We start from the raw sequence: 23,386 nt of genomic DNA on the forward strand, positions 1-23,386 counted from the left end.
ATACTATGATATATGGATAAGGAAGATGACAAAGATGTCATCTTCCCAGATTCCACCAACCAGAGAAGAAACCACTGTGAACATTTTTATACATCCCTTCAGAATTCTCCCCATACTAAGTGCATTAAATATATTTAAACAGAATTACTGTACATTCTATAGTATAGCCAGTTTTTCACTTAATTTACCAATATAAAGATAGATCTACAGGATAGTTTCTTTTTAAAGATTTATCCATTTGAGAGAGAAAGGGAAAGCGTGCACACACGTGTGAGTGCGAGTGGGAGGAGGGGCAGAGGGCGAGGGAGAGAAGCAAACTCCCCACTGAGCGTGGAGCCCCAGCAGGGCTGGATCTCATGACCCCAAGATCATGACCTGAACTAAAATCAAGACTTGGACACTTAACCCACTGAGCCACCCGGGTGCCCTCACATGATAATTTTTGATGGCTGAATAGAATCTGTTTTTAAAAAGTCACTCATATTAAAAAGAATTGAGATTTGCCAAAATGAAGATATTCAGAAAAGTGTATTACAAATGCCGAAAGCAATATTTAAAAAGGAGTTGTAAATATATTTTGAGAATTGCAGGAATCACTAGAATAAGTATATAGCCTCTCAAAGCATAATACTGTCTCCATATAAACCTGTGTTGTGTAAGTGCCTCACTATTCTTCGGTGATCCAAAGGAGAGCCTGCCTTTCCCTTTCCCTCTGCCCCTCCCCCTTGCTCTCTCTCTCTCTTTCTCAAATAAATAAATAAAATCTTTTAAAAAAAAAGATCCAACCAAGTATGGTAAATTTAGCTTGTAAATATAACTGGTGAATATACTGAATAATGCTGTTTAAGGGTTAAAGATTGAGGCATAACATAATTGAGATGTGGCTTACTTTCACATCTATTCTCTTAATAGCTTTCTATTGTATAGATATTTTCCATGTGGAAGATACTTCAACTGTATGTAGTAGCTGTCTTGTCTCCTTATTTCCTTCTATCCACTCTTGTAGATGTTGGTTGACCATATGCTTCAGGGGAAAGTGGGCCCTTTTCCAGCCCCAGGAGGGTAAATCTTTTTTTTTTTTAATTTATTTATTCATTCGAGAGAGAGCACAAGAAGGGGGAGAGGGAGAGGGAGAAGCAGACCCCCTGCTGAGCCGAAGGCAGCCGCCCAACCATCTGAGCTACCCAGGCGCCCCCAGAAGGGTAAATCTTAATGGCAATTCCATTCCTCTTGAAAGTGATTGCTTAACAAGTGGGCATGTGATACAATTCTGGGCAGTGACACACGAGAGAGAGGCTGCAGGGGGACTTCTGAAGAATTGTCCAGAAGAGAACTGTCCAAAAGCGACATCACTGTCTGTCATACTTCCTTCTTATGTAATTAAAAAAACATGAATCTTGGGGTGCCTGGGTGGCTCAGTTGGTTAATCATCTCTCTTCGGATCAGGTCATGATCCCGGTGTCCTGGGATAGAGCCCTGCTTCGGGCTCCCTGGTCCGAGGGGAGCCTGCTTCTCCCTCTCCCGGGGCCCCTACCCCTGGCTCGTGTGCTCTTGTGCTCGCTCACTCTCTCTCTCAAATGAATAAATAAAATCTTTAAAAAAATAAAATGGTTTGCTATATTCCTTATGTAGCACTATTAGGACAATTGGAAATTAAAGATAAAATAGGATTAATTATTGACCACGGTTACATAATTTAAAGCAAAGAATGCATAAAACATAAATAAGATTCTAAGTTAAAGTTCCAACTATTTTGACACTATCTGTTCTGTGAAATAAGATAACCAGTTCACTTATGTGATCAAAGATCTCTACAAATTCTTAAAATGTTTCTCTAGTATATTGGCAAGATATTTTAATTAACATCTCATAAATTGCAAATTCATAGACTAGAGACCAGCTACAGGAAGGCTTCCCTCTCTGAACTTGCCTTACCTTGAAACTAACCACGTTGGCCCCGAGGTCTCTGCTAAATGATTGGCATGTGTAGGCAGTAGTTTCTTTTACATAGTTTACTTAAGGAATATTATAACCAATTTGCTCATCAAATTAGTGAAGATTAATTATTACTCAAGTCTGTCAAGAATGTGGAGAGACAGACACAACCATATGTTGCTGAGAGAGCAAACCATACAACCCCTCTGAAAAGTAATATGGCAATATTTATTAGGAATCTTTACACCCTTATGCCCAGAAATTCCATTTCTACTTAACAATTTCCTTAGTAAATGTTCATGAATGTGGATAAAGATTTATGTAGAAAGCCATCTAATCCAGTATTATTTATAATAAGCACAAAAATACGGAAACAACCATCCAACAACAGGGAAAATATTAAATTATGGTATGATTCTGGAAATGTGGACTATTATGCAGAAAAATAATGAAGCTACTGGAGAAATCTTAGACACGGAAAATACTCAGGATATAAGTGTAAGTTTAAAAAGACAGTTTGCATGACTTTTTGTAAAATTATTGATATTTATTTGAGTGAACGACTGAAAGGAAATATTACCTCTGAGTGGGCTTTTTTTCTGAAGTGTAGTTGACATACTACGTTTTATTATTTCCAGGTATACACACAGTGATTCAACATTTACATTTTGAAGCAATCACCATAAATCTAGCTGCCATCCGTCACCATACAAACTTGTCACATATTTTAACTATATTCTCTGTACTTTGTCTCCCTGTGTCTTATTTTATAACTGAAAGTTGTATCTTTTAATCCCCTTCCCCCACCTCCGGCAACCACCTGCTTGTTTTCTGTACCTATGAGTTGGTTTCTGTCCAATGAAGAGGGCCCTGGGGCTCAGGGGCCAGCGGACTGCCCTGAAGAGATGTGGGAAACCTTAGCACAAAGACGATGGCAGAAAACACCAGGTTATGGACCGCTGAGGACAGAGGTAGCCTAAACAGAAAAGAGCAATCTCGGAGGTCAGAGGAGAACAGAATACAGGGAGAAATACCGGAGAGGAAAGACATTCCAAAACCCCTGTGCTGCAATACCCAGACAGGTGATACAGTGCCACCTTTAAAACCGTATTTCAGGCACTCGCTAAGCCTTGGGACTTCAGCTTCCCCGACTGGGAAAAAACTGCAAACTAAGTCTCTTCCCAAAACTGAACTCAGGTTGAGCTAGGGCCAGAATTAAGAGACGACGCAGCGGACGGTGGGAGGCCACGCATGCGCCCTGGGGCGGGGCGTGCTCGGGGGGCGGGGCGTGCTCGGGGGCGGGGCCTGTTTCCTTTCTCTTAGGGTTTCCGCGGTTGCCAGCCCCACCCGCCTCACCTGCGCGTCACGTGGCCCTCGCGCTCCCCGGGGCACCTGAGGGCGGATCCCGCGCGCCTTGGGTCTTCAAAGTGGACGTGGGCGCGTCAGTGGGCCGGTTGAGCGGCGGCGGCGGCGGCAGGTGGGAGAGCGCGGCTGGGATCAGCTCGCGGAGCCTCGGTAGTCGGGGTGTTCGAACCCTCTGGTTCTCGCACTCTGGTTCCAAGCGCGCGGCGGGGGCGGGCCAGGACCTGGACGGGAGCGGGGCGCGGCGGTGCGGCCAGGGTCGGGGGCCGGGGGCCGGGAGCCGGGCGAGGCCTGCGGGCGTTGCCTGGATGCCCCAGCTGGGCCGGGTCGGATGCCTCCGCCCCGGAAGGCCAGCTCCCGGTCAGCTGTCCGCCCGCACGCCTGGGTGGCTCAGTCCGCTGAGGCCCGGCCGGCTCTAAGAGTGGGGTACACGTTTGGTACCTGCGTGCGGGGACAGTAAGTCGCGGGGCTTTATTTGGGGAGATTTGGGGCACATTTCGGGTTTGCTCTGGATTAGATAGGGATGCGTGTGTTGACGCTGGCGAGCTGACCAGCCCGGGGATTGAGCCTTCGACGTGACGGCTGAGTGGACACCCACACCCCGAGGCAGGTGGTGGTAGGCTTGAGGGTGCTTTTCAAAACAGGCTGTTCTTGCGAGTGATTATGTCGCTGTTCTTCCAACTGCTTGGTCTGGAACTGCAAAGGGAGCTGGGTGCCACAAGGGTGTGGAAGCCAAAGTTTGTTTGCAAGATTACCTACGCGTACTTGCACAGTTGGGATTTGGGAGTTCTTCAGAAGGACCTCATGATCTTGGTTGTTTTCCTTGCGGTAATACAGGTGACAATACACCAGGACATTTCGTGGGTTTTTTGTTTTGTTTTGTTTTGTTGTTTTGTGGGTTTTTTTGCTTGTTTTTTAGACGTTATTGAAATTAATGTTCGGAAAAAGGCTGAAATTTGGGGATACAATAAATATTGGAAAATATATGCTCCATCTATTTGTAAAAAGTTCTGCAAATAACACTGGAACAAGGGATTATGAATTACAATCTAAGAGTATACCTATTCCTTCAGGGCCGATTATTGTTTCATTTTGCATTATTTTTCCACTGCTGGATTTTTTTTTTTAAAGTATTGGTCAGTTTTAAATTTATTTATATTTTGTTCATATAATATTTAGAGGTAGAACTCAAGTGGATTTGGAAAAAAATAATCAACAAATATTTATTTGAGCATGTTAGGTGTCTGACACTGTTTTATGTGCTACGGATACAGAAATGAGCAAGACGGGCAAGATCTCCACTCCTTTGGAGTTCACATTCTAGTGGTGAGGAGGCAAATAACAAATACATCAGATGATGGTAATTGCTACACTGAGGATTAAAACAGGCTGATATGTTAGCCTGGAGGGTGGCTGCTTTAGTCTGGGAAACCCTTTCCGAGGAGAGAGACTGGAATTGAGATCTGAATGAGAAATAGGATCTCAAAAGCAAAGGGAAAGAGAATTTCAGCCTGCAAAAACAGCTTTATGAAGATCTAAGACAGAATCCATTTGACCAGGAAGGCTGGAAGGAAATGAGGGGAAGGGGAAGGGGCAGGAACTTGAGATCTGAGAAGTAGGCAAGGCAAGCGCCAGATCACACATTCGGCATTTTGTAAACTGTGACAAGCTGTGACGAAGGGTTTGGATTTTAATCTAAATTTGTAAATTTGTTAAGTGCAGTCTGGCTACGTTCATTTTTTGCCACTTTCTCTTTGGTTTCCTTCTCTTGGTTTCCTTGGATTTATTAAATTGGTTCTTCACCTCAAATCTTTTATGTCATTTTATCCTTTATCAAACAAGGTGGCAGAACATGACATGCGAGCTTTCGGCACTGCCGCTGAAATTTTGAATGAAACCATTTCTTAGTTTTTATGAGTGAACGGTACAGTTAATGCATCTCAAAGGCAGAGCTGTAGCCTTGGCTCCGTTCTGTGGAAGGAGCAGCTGAGACAGTTTGTTAAGAGTGAAAAATCTTTTTGAGTTGAGATTAGCAGATCTGGAATGAGGCATTTTTGAGAAGTAATTAGTTAAGGGAAAGGCTTCAGAGGTTACATAAATACCCCATGTTTTGAATGTTCAGTGTCAAATCAGTGTGAAGTTATTTGACAAGGTTCTTTTTCAGGAGCTAATGGAACTTTATTGGTGTGTCAGTTGTGACTGTGGTCATCAGAGTTTATAGTCTTACCGGTGTTTTCTCTCCAAATTATTATCTCAGGTGTAGCAGTTTGTCCTTTAAAAATATGAAGGAGCTTTCACTGAGCAAATCCTTAAGTTGATTTTGACTCTTTTATATGGATTTGAGTTGCATTTATTTGATTCTAAGGATGAAGTAACCTTTATTTAAAAATTGCAGGACATTTTACTTCAAATAAAGAACATGGTGAAACTAATTCACACCTTAGCCGATCATGGTGATGATGTCAACTGCTGTGCGTTCTCCTCTTCCCTCTTGGCTACTTGCTCTTTGGACAAAACAATTCGCCTGTACTCCCTAAGCGACTTTACCGAGCTGCCCCACTCGCCATTGAAGTTTCACACCTATGCTGTCCACTGCTGCTGTTTCTCCCCTTCAGGACATGTTTTGGCTTCCTGTTCAACAGATGGTACCACTGTCCTGTGGAATACTCAGAACGGAGAGACTTTGGCAGTGATGGAACAGCCCACTGGTAGCCCCGTGAGGGTTTGCCAGTTTTCCCCAGACTCCACCTGTTTGGTATCAGGGGCAGCTGATGGAACGGTTGTTTTATGGAATGCCCAGTCATACAAGTTATATAGGTATGAATATTTAAACCCTTTCCGTTTTTAACCCTATTAACAAGTCTGCCCAAAAAATAAATAAAAATAGAAAGCAGAATACTTTGATGACCTTAAGCAGCTGATAATTTTCACATATCACAAGGAAAGACATTTTGACCTGTCTTCTGAAGGTTATAAAAACAGATGTTTAATATGGTTTTTATAGTAGATTTGCTTGGCCCTGAGAGTTTTAAATCTCCAATCTTTCTCTTGTAAAATAAGGGCTAATCTTGTTAGACTTTTATGGATTTTTTTACTTTAAGAGCTAGAAAAAGAAAACAGTCTTTTGTGTAAGATTCAGTAATTTTAGGCTTTATTTTTGTCATTGATGACTCAAGTGTTCCCAGTAATAGAGTAATGGTAGGTAAGTCTCGCCTAAGAAACACAGCTGGTTCCTGACTAGGATTCTTGCTGGGCGAACGATCAATTCCAGAAGAAAGAACCTTGTGAGGTGTGGTGTTGTATTATCATTTTTTAAAAAACCACCTGAAAAACTCCTTTTAGATGAAAATACATCAATTAATTTATACTGGTAATGTTCTGTTACAACTTGCCAACATGGAAGCTATGTACTTTTAATGGTGAAATAAATAACACATAAAGTTTACCATTTCAGCCGTTTTTAAGTGTACAGTGACATTAAGTACATTAAATAGCATAAACTTTTAAATGTTACCAAGTAAAACAGCCCAATATACTTTTTCCTGTCCCTGCATCATTCAGAGCACATGCCAGCTGGGAAACAACTGTTGCTCATTAGATTTAGGTCTGTGGGTTGAAGAGGGTGATGTGCTTTAACTGGAGTTAATGAACCGTTTAAAGAGGCAGCGCAGAAGGAATGAAATCTCTTTCAGGTTTTTTGTCTGAACGAAATACAGCTGTCAGCTAAGAATTTTTCACTTACCAGGTGATGAATTCTGCCTCTCTGCCATCACTTCCTTGACGTATGCTGTGAAAAGATAACACTGCAGTAGATTTAAGCACTGGCTAGGAGCCTGCACTCATTCTTAGGCTTTCATCAGTTTATTTTTCCTAATTGAGAAAAAATTAATATTGTCAGCGCATTGCTTCTTTATCTTCCCAAGATAATTTTAACTTATTCACAGCATTTTCTTTTCATAAGGAATTTATATTTTATTTCTATTTGTATTTTATATTTGCAGATGATGCTTCAGGGTGATTTTAATACAAAAGTTGAAAGTACTTTTGACCCCAATAACATGTTTTCCAATAAAAATAGGTTTTTAAAAAATATGTGACTGTAGTTGATATTTTGGTTGTCAGAGCTTTTTTTAAGTTTTGTAGATTTTAATGTGTTTATACAGACTTGCCATATGGAAAAACATGAAGATACATGGACTTTGGTTTGGATCTGCGTAGTTTAAGCTTGAATACATTACTTAAGATTGTGTTTAAGCCCTTTTTTTGGGAAAAGCATATCTCAGTTTATAGCATATGATATTTCTATAGACATCTGTTGCCTTTTCTAGTTCTCTGATAGCCATTTTTACTATAACAAGCTGCTGTTAGAAATTGTAATATAAAGTAAAAGATACTCTGAAATGAAATGAAGCCCCTCCCCCCTTTTTTGCTTTTATTTCAGATGTGGTAGTGTTAAGGATGGCTCCTTGGTGGCCTGTGCGTTTTCTCCGAATGGAAACCTCTTTGTCACTGGCTCCTCATGTGGAGATTTAACAGTGTGGGATGATAAAATGAGGTGTCTACATAGTGAAAAAGCACACGATCTTGGAATTACCTGCTGTGATTTTTCTTCACAGCCAGTTTCTGGTTAGTTATTTTACTCTTTAAGCGCTAGTAGTTCCTATTTGTAATTTGTGTATGATTTTTAATTCTTGTATTCATTTTCATTTCATCTTTAATAAATGAGAAGCCCTTTTAATTCATTCCTTTTAAGGAATCATTCTTGTCCTTTATCTTGATCAAAATGAAATCATGAAGAAATATCATAAGGGAAAATCAGGTTCTTTAATGTATGTTGGGGATGACTCAACTTTGTATAGTAGATCTGGATTTCTTGAATATGGTAATTTAGAGGACCTAACCCTATTGGTTGCGGTGTGGGATTTTAAAATACCGTATATTGATCTCCAAAGAGAAATGTGAAATTAAAAAATTGGAAACAGAAGCTAAATTTTCAGTTTACTAATTTAATCTTTCAAAAGCTAAATTTATAAAATAAGATGTTTGACAACACAATTAGCTTTTAGAAAAAGAAATATAAACTGAATATAGATAGACTCTTGGTTTTAAATAGATAACAGTGAATTGGGAAGCTCTCTTCTATTTCATCGTCTGTGTTAGGATGGAAGTCCTGCTTTTGCTGCCTCAAGTCCTGTTACACCACCAGTCCTGTCCTATTAGCAATATAATGTGAGCTACATTGTAAATGTAAGACTTTTTAGTCATAGGTGAAATTAATTTTAAGGATATAATTTATTTTACTCATATATAAAATATTTCAATAATTGATAGTAACACGTAAGATATTTTACTATTTTTTGGTACTAGGTTTTTGAAATCTGGTGTGTATATATGTCACGTTTAAGTTTGTTCTAGCCACATTTCAAGTGTCCAGTAGCCACAGGTGGCTAGTGACTGCCTTATTGGACAGCTCAGGTCCGGAAGGTGGGCAGGATGGTTTTGGCACTCCCCTATTTCAAACCCATCAGTGGCTGATTAAAATAAGATGAAGGTAAGGTATAAAATACCAAATCCAAAACATAAAGCCTATAAGCACCAGACACCTTCTGTTTGCCTGCCTCCTCTCAACTCACACTTGGCCTCAGAGATTCTCTTGCCACACTGGGCACCTTTTGTTCCTTGGATGTTTCTAATTTTTCCAAAGGTTTTACATGTGGACCCATCACCTGGTTCACTGTTAGTTATCTTTTAGATTTCAGGTAAAAATCACTTCACATGAGCCTCCCCCTGTGCTTACCCACATAATTGTGTCTTAGTGCATATCAGTGCCAGAACTTTCTTTGATGAAACTGCATCTGTGATATTAGGTGGAACTCATGTAACACTGAGTTGATGATATCAATATTTAGATTAGCTACAAATATTTAGGAACTTGTCTAGTGTGTATATAATTATACACTGAAATTATCTCAGCATTAAAAACTAGTGGATTTTTTGTGACACCAAATTTACTGATTACTTTCCCTGATTTGTATCATTTCTACCAAATAAAACAGACCGAATTAATGCTCTTTTGGATTTATGTAATTCCGGTCTTTGTCTTGATTAAATCAAATGGGGAAAAAAAATCTCGTTATTATTCCATGTGAATTATAGACTAAGCTTTTAAGAAGTGGGTATATCCTTAAAAAAAAAAAAAAGTTAAGATGGGAATAAACATTTAGCACTCATAACTTTCCTTCCTAATTTTTCCCATCAGTGCTAGCCTTACTCTAAAATTGAGTTGGAGGATGCCCCAGGCCTAGTGGCTCAATATTGGCCCATGGAGCCTTGAGTTCTTCTTAGTAGAAGGTAAATAAAAAGGTATTTTGTTGTAGTAACTTCAGTGGCCAGGGTTATAATCCTTTGATGCACCTTGCTTAAAATAAATTCTTTAATCAGCATTTCATTCTATGGTTTAAGTTTAGTTAATAACACTTTTGAATATGGCTTAAACGAATAGATAGAATTAACAGATCTCAATAAAAAGTTGAAAATTTTTGGTTTAAATGTTTTATCAATTCTTATTTATTTTTAACAAATTCACATTTTTAGATGGAGAGCGTGGTCTTCAGTTTTTTCGATTGGCATCATGTGGTCAGGATTGCCAGATCAAAATTTGGGTTGTTTCTTTTACCCATATCTTCGGTATGTATGTATTCAACCGGGAGTTCTCTAAAATTGTGAGTCAGATAGAATTTCTGTTTTAATTAATCTTTTTACTTAAGGAACTCTGGATATCTAAAAGTGATTATAAAACTATGTATTAATAAATTTTAATCAGAATAATTACATACATACACGTGGTTTAAAAATTGGATGCTCACAGCTTATCATGACCTCAACACCACCACCCCACACGTTCCTGCTGACCAGAGGTAACGACTGCACTTTATCTGTTTGCAACTCTTGGTGGTTTTCGGTTTGTATAAATATTGTTTTACCAGAGTATTTAACATTTTTTCACTGTAGTGACTTTTTTGACAATGCGTGGGAGGTCTTTCCTCCATGTAATGCACTATTCCTTTGGGTGAGCCTTCAGTCAAGAAACTTACGTGGTTCAGTTTTGGAAAACAGTATTCCTTTAAGTTATTTAATAATTTCTTCCCCATTTCCTCTCTTTTTAATAACTCATTAATTGGGTGTTGGACCTCCTGATTTCTTTCCCTCTGTCGCCCCCCACTCACCACCACATTTATCTCTTTATCTTTTTTCGTACTTTATGGAAACACTCCTTAGCTTTATCTTTTAACCTTTTGTATTTTTTATTCCGTCATATTTTCAGTTTCTATAAGTTCATCTTTTATTCTGTTTCTTTTACTCCGTGTCCTCCTTTTATTTTATGAATGCAAGATCATCTCAGAACTCAGGGTATCGGTTAGAGGCTTTTTGTTTTGTTGTTCCCTTCTGTTTCCTGATTGTCTTTGTTTGCTCTGGAGTCTTTGTTTACTCTTATCTTTCTCTTTCATGTGATTACCTTCTTCAGCGGTCTGGTGATCCTTGTATTCCATTGACATGTAAGTGTTAGGCGATAATAAGATATTTAGAAGCTTTGTGCACACTGGTTTGTTGTTGCTGGCTTCCCTTTAGGATGAGGAAGTGGGTTGTTGGCCCTTACTGGAGAGGGTTTAGGGACTTAGAGAATTGCCCTGGAGCTGCCAAGGAGCTCCCTAGAAAGCCCTTGTTTTCCCTAGAAGGGTTTTCCCTAGAGAGAAGCATCTGGCTTCGTGCAGCGTGCTATGTATGGGTGGGATGAGGGAGGGATTGGAGGTGGACACCGAGTGTTTTATCAGCAGACTTTTTGCTAATTTTCTTGTTTTCAGGTTGATTTCTGTGTCATTCTGATTTTCCTTTTCCCCAGCTGTTGATAGTACTAGGTCTTTTGGGGTGTTCTAGGGCAGATTAACTTTCTTCTTGGCCGTCGCCCCCCCTTTTGCACTCTGGGCTGTTACTCTGCTCCTCTCTACTGCCTCGTCAGCTAATGTGCTTTCTGCCTTCCCAAACTGGCTTCGGTGTCTGGCCTGCTGATGCCTCTCTTTCCATTCTCTTCATTGTCGCGCTGTTAGGTCTTTATCAGTCCTTCCGCTATCATTTTAATGGGAACTGTGAAATTATATGGTCAATAGGCCATCTTGCTTCAAATGCTTAAAAATATTTTTACTTTATTGTTACCTAATAAGCTTCAGTTAAATTACAAACTGCATTTTGTTGTTTACAATTATTGTCAAAGATGAACAAAGCTGGACACCAAAATATAAGGATAGATTTTAACCAGTAATATACTATTGCAATAGGGAGAAGGGTCTAATATGAACTTTACTCAGCTTCAGTTTATACAGAGGTGAGTGGGCATTTTGAAGGGAGAATGAGGGAATAAGGAGGGAGGTAAGTGGGGCTCTGTTGTAGAGTCAGGGAAGTGAAAAATTACAAAGAACAGGAAGGATGGGGGTCATGTGAAACTCATCTGGGTTTGCTAACTGACACTTAGGGAGATTAGGCTCCTACCCTCCCACAGAGTGGGAGACAGGGGTCCTATCATCACGTGTTGGCTGGAACGAACAGTAAATTCTTTTGGCAACCTTGAGTTTTCTCAGACGGCTACTTTAAGGGGACTAGGGTTATCCTAGGGATGCGGCCTGGAGCTGTCAGAAACTATTTTAGTGTGAGTCTTTATAAGTCAAGTTCAGGGCTTTAGTTGAGAACAGGGCTCAGAAGAGCCTGGCTGGAGTTTGATCAAAGAGAAAATCTTTGTCTTTATACCAGTGTATAGAGAAGGGACCATTATCAGGAAATGAATATTTCTCTTTGTGGAAATTCAGTTCATTTATTGCCAATTAGGTTATATTTAGTATTTAGTCATTCTTTTAATGTGTTCAGTGACATACTGGTGAGGACCAGGGTTTGCTGGTCTATCCTGTCTTTTTAGTCTTGCCAAAGTAAAAATTTTTATGAGAATCCATGAATATAGTCGTATATTGGATGTTCTAAATATGTCTTTAATACTTGTTCAAAAGTAAAACATTTGATGCATTGCCTTGAAAATGTGTTTTTACACTGATTCTTTGAAAAACATACTTAACAGTTTATAAACCTGCACTGTTAAAGCCTTTTTATAAAGTGTTCATCATCATTTGCACCTAATTTTTTTAATTGCTTATTTGTTAGGGAGGAGTAGATAGACTTGTGGATGTTACACTTGAGAATATAGCCTATGGTGATTTTGCAAGTTTTATTGGCCTTCATGTGGTTTACAGCTTGTGAACGTTTTGCTGTTTGATTGCGCCGGTGCCTGATCAGTATGCGCCGTAGGCCTTCAGTGACCACAGCTCCTCTCCCAGATAAAACATACATGTTTTTTTCCTATTGTGAATGGAAATTATGTATATTTAGTAATAATAATATCTTTTCTATTTGTTGAAACTTATACCAGCTCTAATGACCTTTTCGTTTAATTAAATGCTGTTATCTTAAGAGCCGTTAATGCTTCAAAAAAATAATTATTCTGAGAAAATTAATAGATTTCACTTATTTCTTTATCTCCTCAGGTCAGCTTCTTAATAGTAATTTTTATAGGTTGTCACTAAAATATATTGAATTCCTTTGGTTTAGCTTTAAAATAGTTGTGATATTTCTTTTCAATAATTACAGAAAGCATAAAAAGGATTTTAGTGTTACCATACTTTGTAGGAGTATTATAAGATATAATTGGAATTACAGGACGTATAAATTATCATTGATTATTTTTTATTTATGTAATGAGAAAATATTTTCTTGATATCAGATTTTAAAAACTGATCTTTGTGGGGTGTCTGGGTGGCTCAGTCGGTTAAGCATCTGCCTTTGGCTCAGGTCATGATCCTAGGGTCCTGGGATAGAGCCCCGAGCTCCCTGCTCAGCGGGAAGCCTGCTTCTCACTCTCCCCCTCACCCTGTTTGTGTGCACGTGCTCTCTCTCTTTCTCTCTCTCAAATAAATCTTTTCAAAAATTAAAAAAATAAAAACTGATCTTCGTTTAGACATTTGGGCAATTGGTATATGTGTATTTATACTTGTGTGTATATATTATATATATATATTTTTTTAATTTTATTTTTAAGTAGGCTCCATGCCCAGCGTGGGGCTCAAATTCATGCCCCTGAGATCAAGAGTCACATGCTCCACTGACTGAGCCAGCCAGGCACCCCAATATATATTTTATATTTTTAAAAATTAGATGCCAAGATTGTTTAAATTAATAGTTTAAAATTTTAGATTAGTTTAAAATGCTATATTTTTTTGTATTTTATAGAGTTTAAAATTTTAAATTTTAAAAGTACTCGATCATTATAATCCCTCCACATTTGCTGAGGGCACCATTTTCTTTACCCATTACTGGACATTTGAGACCGCTTAATCACACTGCATTCCAAAACCTGGGTTGCATGAGGATTTTTTTCATTTTTGTATCTTTAGACAAAGATAGTTTATTAAAATAAATGAGTGAAATAGTTTTGACTTAAAAATAAATTCTAAGCACAGTCAGCTTGCTAATTTTTCTTGCCTTGTTATTTGCAGGTTTTGAATTAAAATATAAAAGTACACTGAGTGGGCACTGTGCTCCTGTTCTGGCTTGTGCTTTTTCTCATAATGGGCAGATGCTAGTCTCGGGGTAAGCTATTTAGTTTAATTTCCTTAAACCATTTTGATATGAAATGGAATAGATACACAGAAAAGTACATAAAACGTAAGAGAACAGCTTGATAAATGGGTGCAAACCTGTGTAACCACTACTCAGGTCAAGAAATGGAACATCACTGGTTCTGCTCCAAAAGTTTTCCCTTCCAGGTACCCCTCTAGGATGACAACACCTCAGGTCATATACAATATCACTTTTTTCTTTTGAATTGATTTATAACAAATCATATAATTTTGTGTCTGGCTTCCCTTAGTCAACATGTTTGGGACATCCATTCGTATTAATGCATACAACTGTGGCTTGTTGGTTTTCATTGCTATGTAATATTCCATTAAATGTATATACTATAACTTATCCATTTTAATGTTGATGAATATGTGGACTATTTTCAGTTTGGAAGCATTACAATAATGTGTGAATCTATCTGTGTCTTCTAGTGTACATGTTTGTGTTTTTGTAGGAAAAATACAGAGGAAGAGAACTTATGAGCCATAGACTAATAGTATTTTCAACTTTGGCAGGTAACATCAAATTGTTTTCCAAGTAGCTGAACTCCTCTATAGCTGTGTTATTTCACAGCCTAGACTATACTTGATACTTGGTGTTTTTGGTCTTTTTAATTTTAGCCATTCTTAAAGATGTGAAGTGCTGTCTTACTGCGTTTTTAATTTGCATTTTCCTAAAACAGCGAGGTTAGAATCTTTTCAGAAGTTTATTGGCCACGTATGTTTCCTCTTTTATGAAGTGCTTGTTCATGTCTCTTGCTCATTTTTCTTCTGGATTATCATTTTCTTATTGATCTATTGTTGAAATTATACATATTATCACTATATTTCAATATATGACCCACTTATTGGTTGTATGTGTTGCAAATATCTTTTCCCTTCTGCGGATTTGTCTTTTCGCAGCTTAAGTTTTAGTGTAGTCAGTTTATGTTCCGAGTCATGAGGCTATTTTCCCATATTATCTTCTAAAACCTTCATTGTTTATCACATTTGTTTTGTGTGTTTCATGTACAGGACAGTAGGAGTCCAATTTTATTTCTTTGCATGTGGATATCCAGTTTTCCCAGTAATATTAGCCATTGAAAAGATCGTCTTTTCTCATGTTGTTCTGCTGCCTTGTCAGAAATGACCATGTATGTGTGGATCTGTATCTCAGCCTGCTATTTCATTCTGTTGTTCTATATCCTTGCTCTAAAACCATTCTCTTTCCAAGGCTTTATATTTTAGCTATTCCTGGATTTTGACATTCCATATAAATTTCAGAGTTAGCTTGTGAGATTGCCTCTAGCTATCCCCTATACACAACAGACCTGTTGGATTTTATTGGGGTTATATTGAGTCTTATACATTTGGGGATAACTGACATCTTTATGATATTGAGTCCTGTAATCCATGAATATGGCATATTTCTCCATTTATTTGTGTTTTGACTTCTCTCAATAATTGTCTTCTATGCAGAAGTTCTCCTTTTACTAGATTTATTTCTAGGCACTTAATTTTTTTGTTGCTATTGTAAAAGAATTGGCTAATATAGGGAAGTATATATGGAAAGACAAAATTGAGATCTTATAAGGATCTTAATTTTTGCATTTTTTATGTACAAAATCATATCACATGTTGATGGCTTTTGTTTCTTCCATTCTAATCATTATACCTCTGACATCATCCATGCCTTACTGAACTAGCTAACAGTACCAGGATAATGGAAATAATGATAACAGCCAACCTCTAATTCCTTTTTGCAAAGGAAAGCTTTCATTATTAAGTGTGATCACTGTAGGTTTTGGGAGATAAACTTTATTAGCTTTTCTGTTCCTTCTAGTTTGTAAGAGGTTTTGTTTTGTTTTGTTTTTATTATGAAGAAGTGTTATGATTCTCTTGAAATAATCATATAATTTTTCTCTCTTATTCTATTAGGGTGGTAAATCATATTATTTCTCAAATGTTAAACCAACCGTGCTTTGCTGGAATAAAGACAGTTTAGTCAGGACTTACTATTTTTGTGCACTGCTATAGATAAGCGTGATTCTAACTGTTGCTTCTTTGGATGTAACTTGTATTTTTTTCACTGGCTACTCACAGAACTTTCTCTTTGTGGGTTTTTTTTTTTGTTGTTGTTGTTGTTTTGTACTTTGTATCGAGATTTGGATTTCTTTTTACTTAGTTTGCTTTGGAATTCACTGAGCTTGTTAAATACATAGAATGATAATTTATCAGTTAAGGAGAAATTCTTATTCATTCTCTCTTCAGATATTGCCTCTATCCTTTCTCTCCTCTAAATCTGGACCTCCAATTAAGTGCAAAATATATTTTCTTACTATAAACTTTATATCTTTTCTTTTCTCTATTTTTCATTCTCCTATTTCTCTGGCTTTATTGAGTGGTTTCCCCTTTGCTGATGCTGTCCTTAGCTTTATCTGATATATTAATAAACTGGTCCATTGATGAATCCTTAATTTGGATTATTTTATTTTTTGGTCCTGGAATTTGTATTTGGCTATTTTTTCAGGTCCACTATGTCACTTTTTATGATTTCTAGTTCTCTGTAGAAAATTTTAACTTTGGCTTTTATTTTTCAAAACTTTGTTCTGTAAAGCAATTGGTTTGGTACACGGTAGCACGATTCAGTTACTTTATATTCTATTCATATACTTTGGTATATTTTCTCCTTGCTGCCATTGGATTTTCTCACCATTGCCTGTCTGATATCACAGGCCATAGTATTGAAATCCACATTCATGGCTCTTCACAGCAGACTTTTGCTCCAGCCAAGATATTTAGACTTCCAATAATCACTTAAAATATTCTGGACTAAGCCTGATTGTTCTTTTCCCATATGTTCCAATCCTTGCCAAATAATAAGCCAAAAAATTAGTTATGTTGTCGTTATTTTAGATGTGACTCTTTTATCTCAAAAGATGAAAATGGTTCATCATCAAAAAGCATGTATAGTAATTCTCTTTTGACCTAGAATTGAAGTCAGTGAAAGTTTAAACAGAGTTGGATTTCCTTCTTTTGTTTTGGGGGATATATTGTGCATTTCACTCTTAAGAGGTTAAGTGACAAAATGATGATATGAAATTCAGCAAGTATTTATGACTCTTATGTGCCCAGGTCTCTGCCAGTTGCATTATGGCATAGAAAAGGAAGTATAAGACAGTGTGCCCTTGAAGATGTTTTAATTCTCTATCCTGATGTTCATCGCAAGATGACATATCTTTGCCTTCTGAATCATGAAAGAAGTGTTAAGTGAAACTTAGTATAGTTTTTTGTGTTATAAAAACTATTTGTTATTTATAAATACTATTTTATAGCATTGTAATTCCTTATGAGCTTGTATATATGTCAATCTTAATTAACATTTTATGTTAACTATAAAATGTGCCTTTTCCAGTGGATAAATGGAATTTTACATTATTACATACTTTTTGGTATATGCTATCACTCTGTCACATTCGTATATTTTTTCTGAATATTCTTAATTCATTTGGATAAATATACAGGCAAGTGAATGAGTTGGAAATGTAAGATGGTGAAATATAAACATTTAGTTTTTTAAGGAAATTGGGAGATATGTTTTAAACACTACTTCCATGAGTAGGTAAAGAACAAGTTAATTGGTCAATGATATATTCCATTTGCAACTAAAAGTTATTGGTAAGATGGAATGAATACATATGCTAAAGAGGGAGACAGTGGGAAAAGTGAGTAGGATAAAAGATATGTCAATACAAGTGGCTACATAGGAAAAGTGAATTGACAACAGAATGGGATTATAGGTCAGGTGTGCTAAGGGAGATGTATAGGGCATAGCTGTGGGGTGACCATGTAAAAGGCATCTTGGAATATGCAGCTATGGGAGGATTGGGAAACAGAAGGGGGATTCCAGGAGGCAGGAAATTCTTGAGTGGATTAAAATGTATGATAAATGTAAAGAGGAGTGAGGGGAATTGAGGCTGGAAAAATAGTGTAGAGATGATAGAGACCTAGGATGTTGTTATAAGTTTGTTTAGATTTAGGAAAGTGACACTTTTAAAGCAATTTTCGTATGCATGCCTAGGTACAGGAGGTGGGTGCTAAAGGCGAGGTACAGAAATTGAACCATGATTTAGGTCAGTGGTTCTCATGTTTTGGTCTTAGGATTCTTTGACGTTCTTAAAAGTTATTGAGGACCTCAAGGAGCTTTTGCTTATATGAGTTCTATATATCGTTCTTTACTGAAAATAAAACTGAGAAAATTCTAAAATATTTTTAATTCATTAAAACAAGAAACCAGTGCATGTTAACATAACATATTTTCTTAGGGAAAATAAGTGAATTTTTTTTTAATCTCTTCAGTATCTGGGCTAGCAAAAGATACATGGGTTCTCATATCTGCTTCACACATTCCATTAGCTCTCAGAGCTATGATGGCATCACACATGATGGAGCAAAATATGTAGGAACTTCTTCCCTCCATCTTTCTCTGCATCTCTCCTCTAGTTTCCTCTAGCTCCTTGGCAGAATTTGTCTTGTGTTCCAGCCTACTTCTCTTGATCAACCAGATAAAATGAACATTATATATATCAGCTTCTATTCAGGCAGGAAAGATCAGTCTTCACAATTCAAATAGAACTGCCTCTTTCCATAAATCCTCAGTTCTAGTAGTTAGGATTCCTTGGAAACCAGTTTTAAAATGCCCATCATTGTTAGAGTTTTAGGAGTTCGATAAATAACATCTTCTTTTCTTCTTGAGTCAAAAACTAATGAGAGAGAAATATGAGACAGGCAGACTGGGTGACATGACTGTAGATCTGCAGCTGACTTGCCCACCTGCTCTTGGGTGGCGTGGATCACATTCCCAAAACTCAAATCATCTTTTCCCCCCATCTCCTTACAACATTGTTCATAATCCTGTGGACAGGTCAGTTCCTTTAGTAGCCTAAAAGTGCATGATGCTGTTTATCATGGAGGCTTATTAGATGTTGCTTTGCTTGAAATTAGATGTCTTGTGAAAGCTTTAGTGAAATTTAAATAGCTGTGCCATCTGTTTTATATGTTTTTAGGCTAAAACTGTCAGGGTATGTCCCCATTATGAATCTATTTAACTTTAATACATTCATGGGGGATGATCTAGGAAGTATAAAATGCAGAAACTTGGGTTTTAGGATCACAGAGAACTGAGTTTTCATCCCAGCCCTGCCGCTTCCTAGCTGTGTGACCTTGAGCAAATTCGAATTCCATATCTTATCTCAGCTTCACTTTTCTGAATTATAAAATGAGGAAAATAATAACAGGTTCCTCGTAAGATTGTTATGAAGCTTAAATAAGAAAATGCATGGGGTGCCTGGGTGACTTAGTCGTTAAGCATCTGCCTTTGGCTCAGGGCGTGATCAGGGTCCTGGGATCGAGCCCCGTATCAGATTCCCTGCTTCGCTGGGAGCCTGCTTCTTCCTCTCCTACTCGCCCTGCTTGTGTTCCCTCTCTCGCTGGCTGTCTCTCTGTCAAGTAAATAAATAAAATCTTAAAAAAAAGAAAATGAGGGGGCACCTGGGTAGCGCAGTCGTTAAGCGTCTGCCTTCGGCTCAGGGCGTGATCCCGACGTTATGGGATCGAGCCCCACATCAGGCTCCTCCGCTGGGAGCCTGCAAAGAGGGGCGCCTGGGTGGCACAGCGGTTAAGCGTCTGCCTTCGGCTCAGGGCGTGATCCTGGCGTTACGGGATCGAGCCCCACATCAGGCTCCTCCGCTAGGAGCCTGCTTCTTCCTCTCCCACTCCCCCTGCTTGTGTTCCCTCTCTCGCTGCCTGTCTCTATCTCTGTCGAATAAATAAATAAAATCTTTAAAAAAAAAAAGAAAAGAAAAGAAAATGCAGGCAAAGCATTTCTAATTTAGGGGGCATAATAATTGTTAAATACGTGATTATTAAATATTATATATATTACTTTTTTCTGTAATCCAGAACATTGGACATTTTCTGATTTCTGCTTTTTCTGAGTTTTAGCCATTGACCTAAGAGGGTGCATTATAAAACACCTGCTTGAAATTTACCGTGTTCATTCAGAGTTGTTGAGGACTTTGTGTCATAGCATCCTCTCTATAAAGCCCTTGGGGGAAATAGTTCTTTCAGGTCTCAGACTGAGGAACTGATGTCTCTTCTCCAACTTTGGGTTTGTGTTTCTATCTTAAATTGTGTTGAAAGATCATGTTTTCTTTTTTGAATTGCTGTTGAAGGAGCTCAGAACCAAAGTTGCAGCCCTCCTGTCGCAGGGTGGACTGGATTTTATGACGCATATTTTGGACACTGAATTTTTTTTAAAGATTTTATTTATTAGAGAGTGAGTGAGTGCAAGCGGGGGGCGGTGGAGGAAGAGAGGGAAAGGTACAAGCCCACTCTGCACTGAGTGCAGAGCCCAGCATGGGGCTCAATCCCACGACCCGTGAGTCTGTGACCTGAGCCAAAATCAAGAGTCCAACACTTAACCAACTGGGCCACCCAGGCGCCCCTTGGACACTAAATCCTAACCTTCATTTCTCTTGCCCACCTCATCTTTGTATTCTCTTCCTCTCCAGTCTCCTCACATAATTTTTACCTTGTTTTTGCTACATCTTTGTGAGAGACTGCAAATACTTTCTGAATGAGAAGAAACATAAGTAAATACATTTAAAATAAAAATGCTTAAGTGCAAAATAAATCTTTAAACCTTAGGAACACACTTGCCATAAAGAAATGTTGCTAATTTCATTTGATTAGCTTCTTGGCCATTGTATAAAGCTCGTTGAGATTAAAATGCTTTAGGTATTTCTGATATGGGTGGCTGTATAATGTCACTATAATGTCACAGATCTCCCATGAGTCTATGATTATATGTTCTTCCATGTTTAAAAAAATATTTTATTCATTTGTCAGAGAGCACACAATTGGGAGAACAACAGGCAGAGGGAGAAGCAGCAGGCAGAGAGAGAAGCAGGCTCCCTGCTGAGCAAGGAGCCAGATGCGGGACTCGATCCCAGGACCCGGGGATCATGACCCAAGCTGAAGGCAGACGCCTAACCGACTGAGCCACCCAGGCACCCCAATATATGCTCTTCCATATCAACCACATAACTATATGTGTTGTTGCTCTCACCCAGTATCCATCTAGATATAATTGACATATTTGTCTTGTAGTCTTGAATGAGCTGAGTTTGTAGAGTGCCACAAAACTGAAGAAATGGAGTATCAAAAGGCTTGAATACTCATGCCTCCTTTGTAAGGAAACAAGGGGTTAGAGTGACAGGGCAGGTTGTGGTGGAGTGTGGGTAAGATTTACATAATGCAGGCAGGAAGTGTCTAACCAGGGGCACCAAACAGTTGGACTTCTTGTGTGGTATTGGCTCAGGTTCAATTTAGGGAGTACATTGTTTGAGTAGTTTCAGCGTATTTTATTTTGTGTGTACAGTGGCTCTATTATTCTTCTAGTCTTTCAAACTCAAATCTTGAAAACTATTCTTTTTCCTTAATCCTAATTTCCTTCCCCCAGATCTAATCGGTAATCAAATCCTGTTGTATCTTTCTTTGCATCCCATGACCAAAGTAAAGACTATAGGAGTTGAGTTGACAGTCTTTTTTATCTCCCAAAGTTCATAGGTCTCTGTTTGTAATTTCCATTCTTTTTGCGTGGATTCATGAGACTCTTAAGAGTTCTTCATGTTTGGCCTTTTGTTTCTCAAATTCATTTTTATACCTCATAACAAGTGAACCTATTCCATTGCCTTCATGGCTGGCTATCTATTGACTACAAGATTGTTTAAATTTCTTGGGTGCTTTTTTTGTTCTAGTTTGTTTTTGGCCTTTTTGCTTGCTGTTTCCATAGTGGACTCTTGCTTGTTGCCCTAATTTCTGTCTTCCCAGTATACAGTGCTCATAAAGATTAGTAATGATGATCCAGCTCTTCAAGTGATATATTATTAGGATGAGTTAGGGTTTGTTTTTGATTTTTGGTGTTGTTTTTTTTTTTTAAGATTTATTTATTTGAGAGAGAGCGAGCAAGAGAGAACAGGAGGAGGGGCAGGGGGAGAGAATCTTTCAAGGAGATTCCACGCTGAGCACAGAGCCCAATGTGGGGCTCGATCCCACTACCCATTAGATTGTGACCTGAGCCAAAACCAAGAGTCGGATGCTTAACTGACTGAGACACCCAGGTGCCCCAGGATGAGTTAATTTTAATTGCACCAGTTGTGGTCTCAGAAAGTGGAATTTCCTTTTTTCTTTTTTAGGATGCTCAAAAGTAGTAGTTTTCCCTAAGAATTTTATATATTTGAGTAATCATACCTTGTACCTTGAGGAATGTAGGACCAATAAGAGTAGCCACAAACTATGTTTGGCATGTATATACATAGTCAAATAATGTTAGCTGCTATTATTATTTCTCAGTGTTTTTTGTCTGGAATTTTAACATTTAATGCTATAACTGGCTTTTGACATCCAGAATGCTTTCATATGCTTCCCATTTTCTTGTATTTTATTTCGCATTTGAACATTTGAAGTGTAATTTCTGTTTTGAACTTATAATAAAGCTTCTGCAGTCAAAATCCATCACCTACACTGGATAATCTACTAAACAAGGAATGTTAAGCCCTCCCGGAGCTAGGACCCCTAAGGCTGGACTGTTCTCAGCCACCTTTTAATAAGTACAAATATTATTAAAGTTGTACAGACAGTAGTAACACTTGTATTGTGTTTTCTCACCTTGCAACATGTATCATGGTGGCAAAAAGACTATTTTTAAAGAGGAAAAATATTATGGAGAAAAATGTATCTGTTGTTGTTAAGTACTTTGTTATACGATTGCATTTTTCTTTGTTTGATGATCTTTTTCACCACTAGAATAATCCCAGATGGCTGTTTAATTTTTATACCATTAAAAGAAACCATGTAGAGTTCATATCAAGTTTGGAATTGTAATTTTCAAAAATGAGTCACAGGATGTGTACATGCAAGTGTGTGTGTGTGTATAGAGAGAGATTAGTAATTAAGGCATGGCTATATCATTGATAAAGAACAATGCTGTCTGAAACAAAAGCCAAGGAACAAGTACTGTTGACCCTTGAACAACATAGATTTGAACCACGTGGACTTACTTATATGCAGATTTTTTTTGATACAGTACAGTATTTTCTCTTAAGACTTCAAGATTTTCTCTAGCTTTATTGTAAATAGACAGTATAGAATACATATAACATACAAAATATGTATTAATCGACTGCTCGTTATTGGTAAGGATTCCAGTCAACAGGAGGCTTAGTAGTAGTCAGGTTTTTGGGGAGTGAAAAGTTATATGTGGATTTTCAACTGCGTGGGGATGGGGCTCAATGCCCCTAATCCACGCGTTATTCACGGGTTAACTGTAA

General features: G+C 38.0%; 1 protein-coding gene across 8 annotated transcripts in view; it reads left to right on the plus strand.

Annotated features, from left to right (window-relative positions):
- Positions 1-23,386, plus strand: part of WDSUB1 (WD repeat, sterile alpha motif and U-box domain containing 1) — a 56,951-nt gene that overhangs the window by 11,365 nt on the left and 22,200 nt on the right. The window contains exons 1-5 of one of the 8 annotated variants that reach the window (XM_040644629.1): positions 3,215-3,450; positions 5,693-6,114; positions 7,739-7,923; positions 9,892-9,984; positions 13,890-13,983. In XM_040644629.1, the coding sequence (XP_040500563.1) occupies positions 5,717-6,114; positions 7,739-7,923; positions 9,892-9,984; positions 13,890-13,983 (770 nt within the window). In that variant the 5' untranslated portion in view covers positions 3,215-3,450; positions 5,693-5,716. Of the gene's footprint in view, positions 1-3,214; positions 3,451-3,672; positions 3,754-5,688; positions 6,115-7,738; positions 7,924-9,891; positions 9,985-13,889; positions 13,984-23,386 lie in introns of those variants that run through there. The other 7 variants (XM_040644625.1, XM_040644634.1, XM_040644639.1 and 4 more) reach the window with 7 other exon arrangements.

Source organism: Ursus maritimus, unplaced genomic scaffold (genome assembly GCF_017311325.1).
Source record: "Ursus maritimus isolate PB19 unplaced genomic scaffold, ASM1731132v1 scaffold_1, whole genome shotgun sequence".
Classification (NCBI taxonomy): domain Eukaryota; kingdom Metazoa; phylum Chordata; class Mammalia; order Carnivora; family Ursidae; genus Ursus; species Ursus maritimus.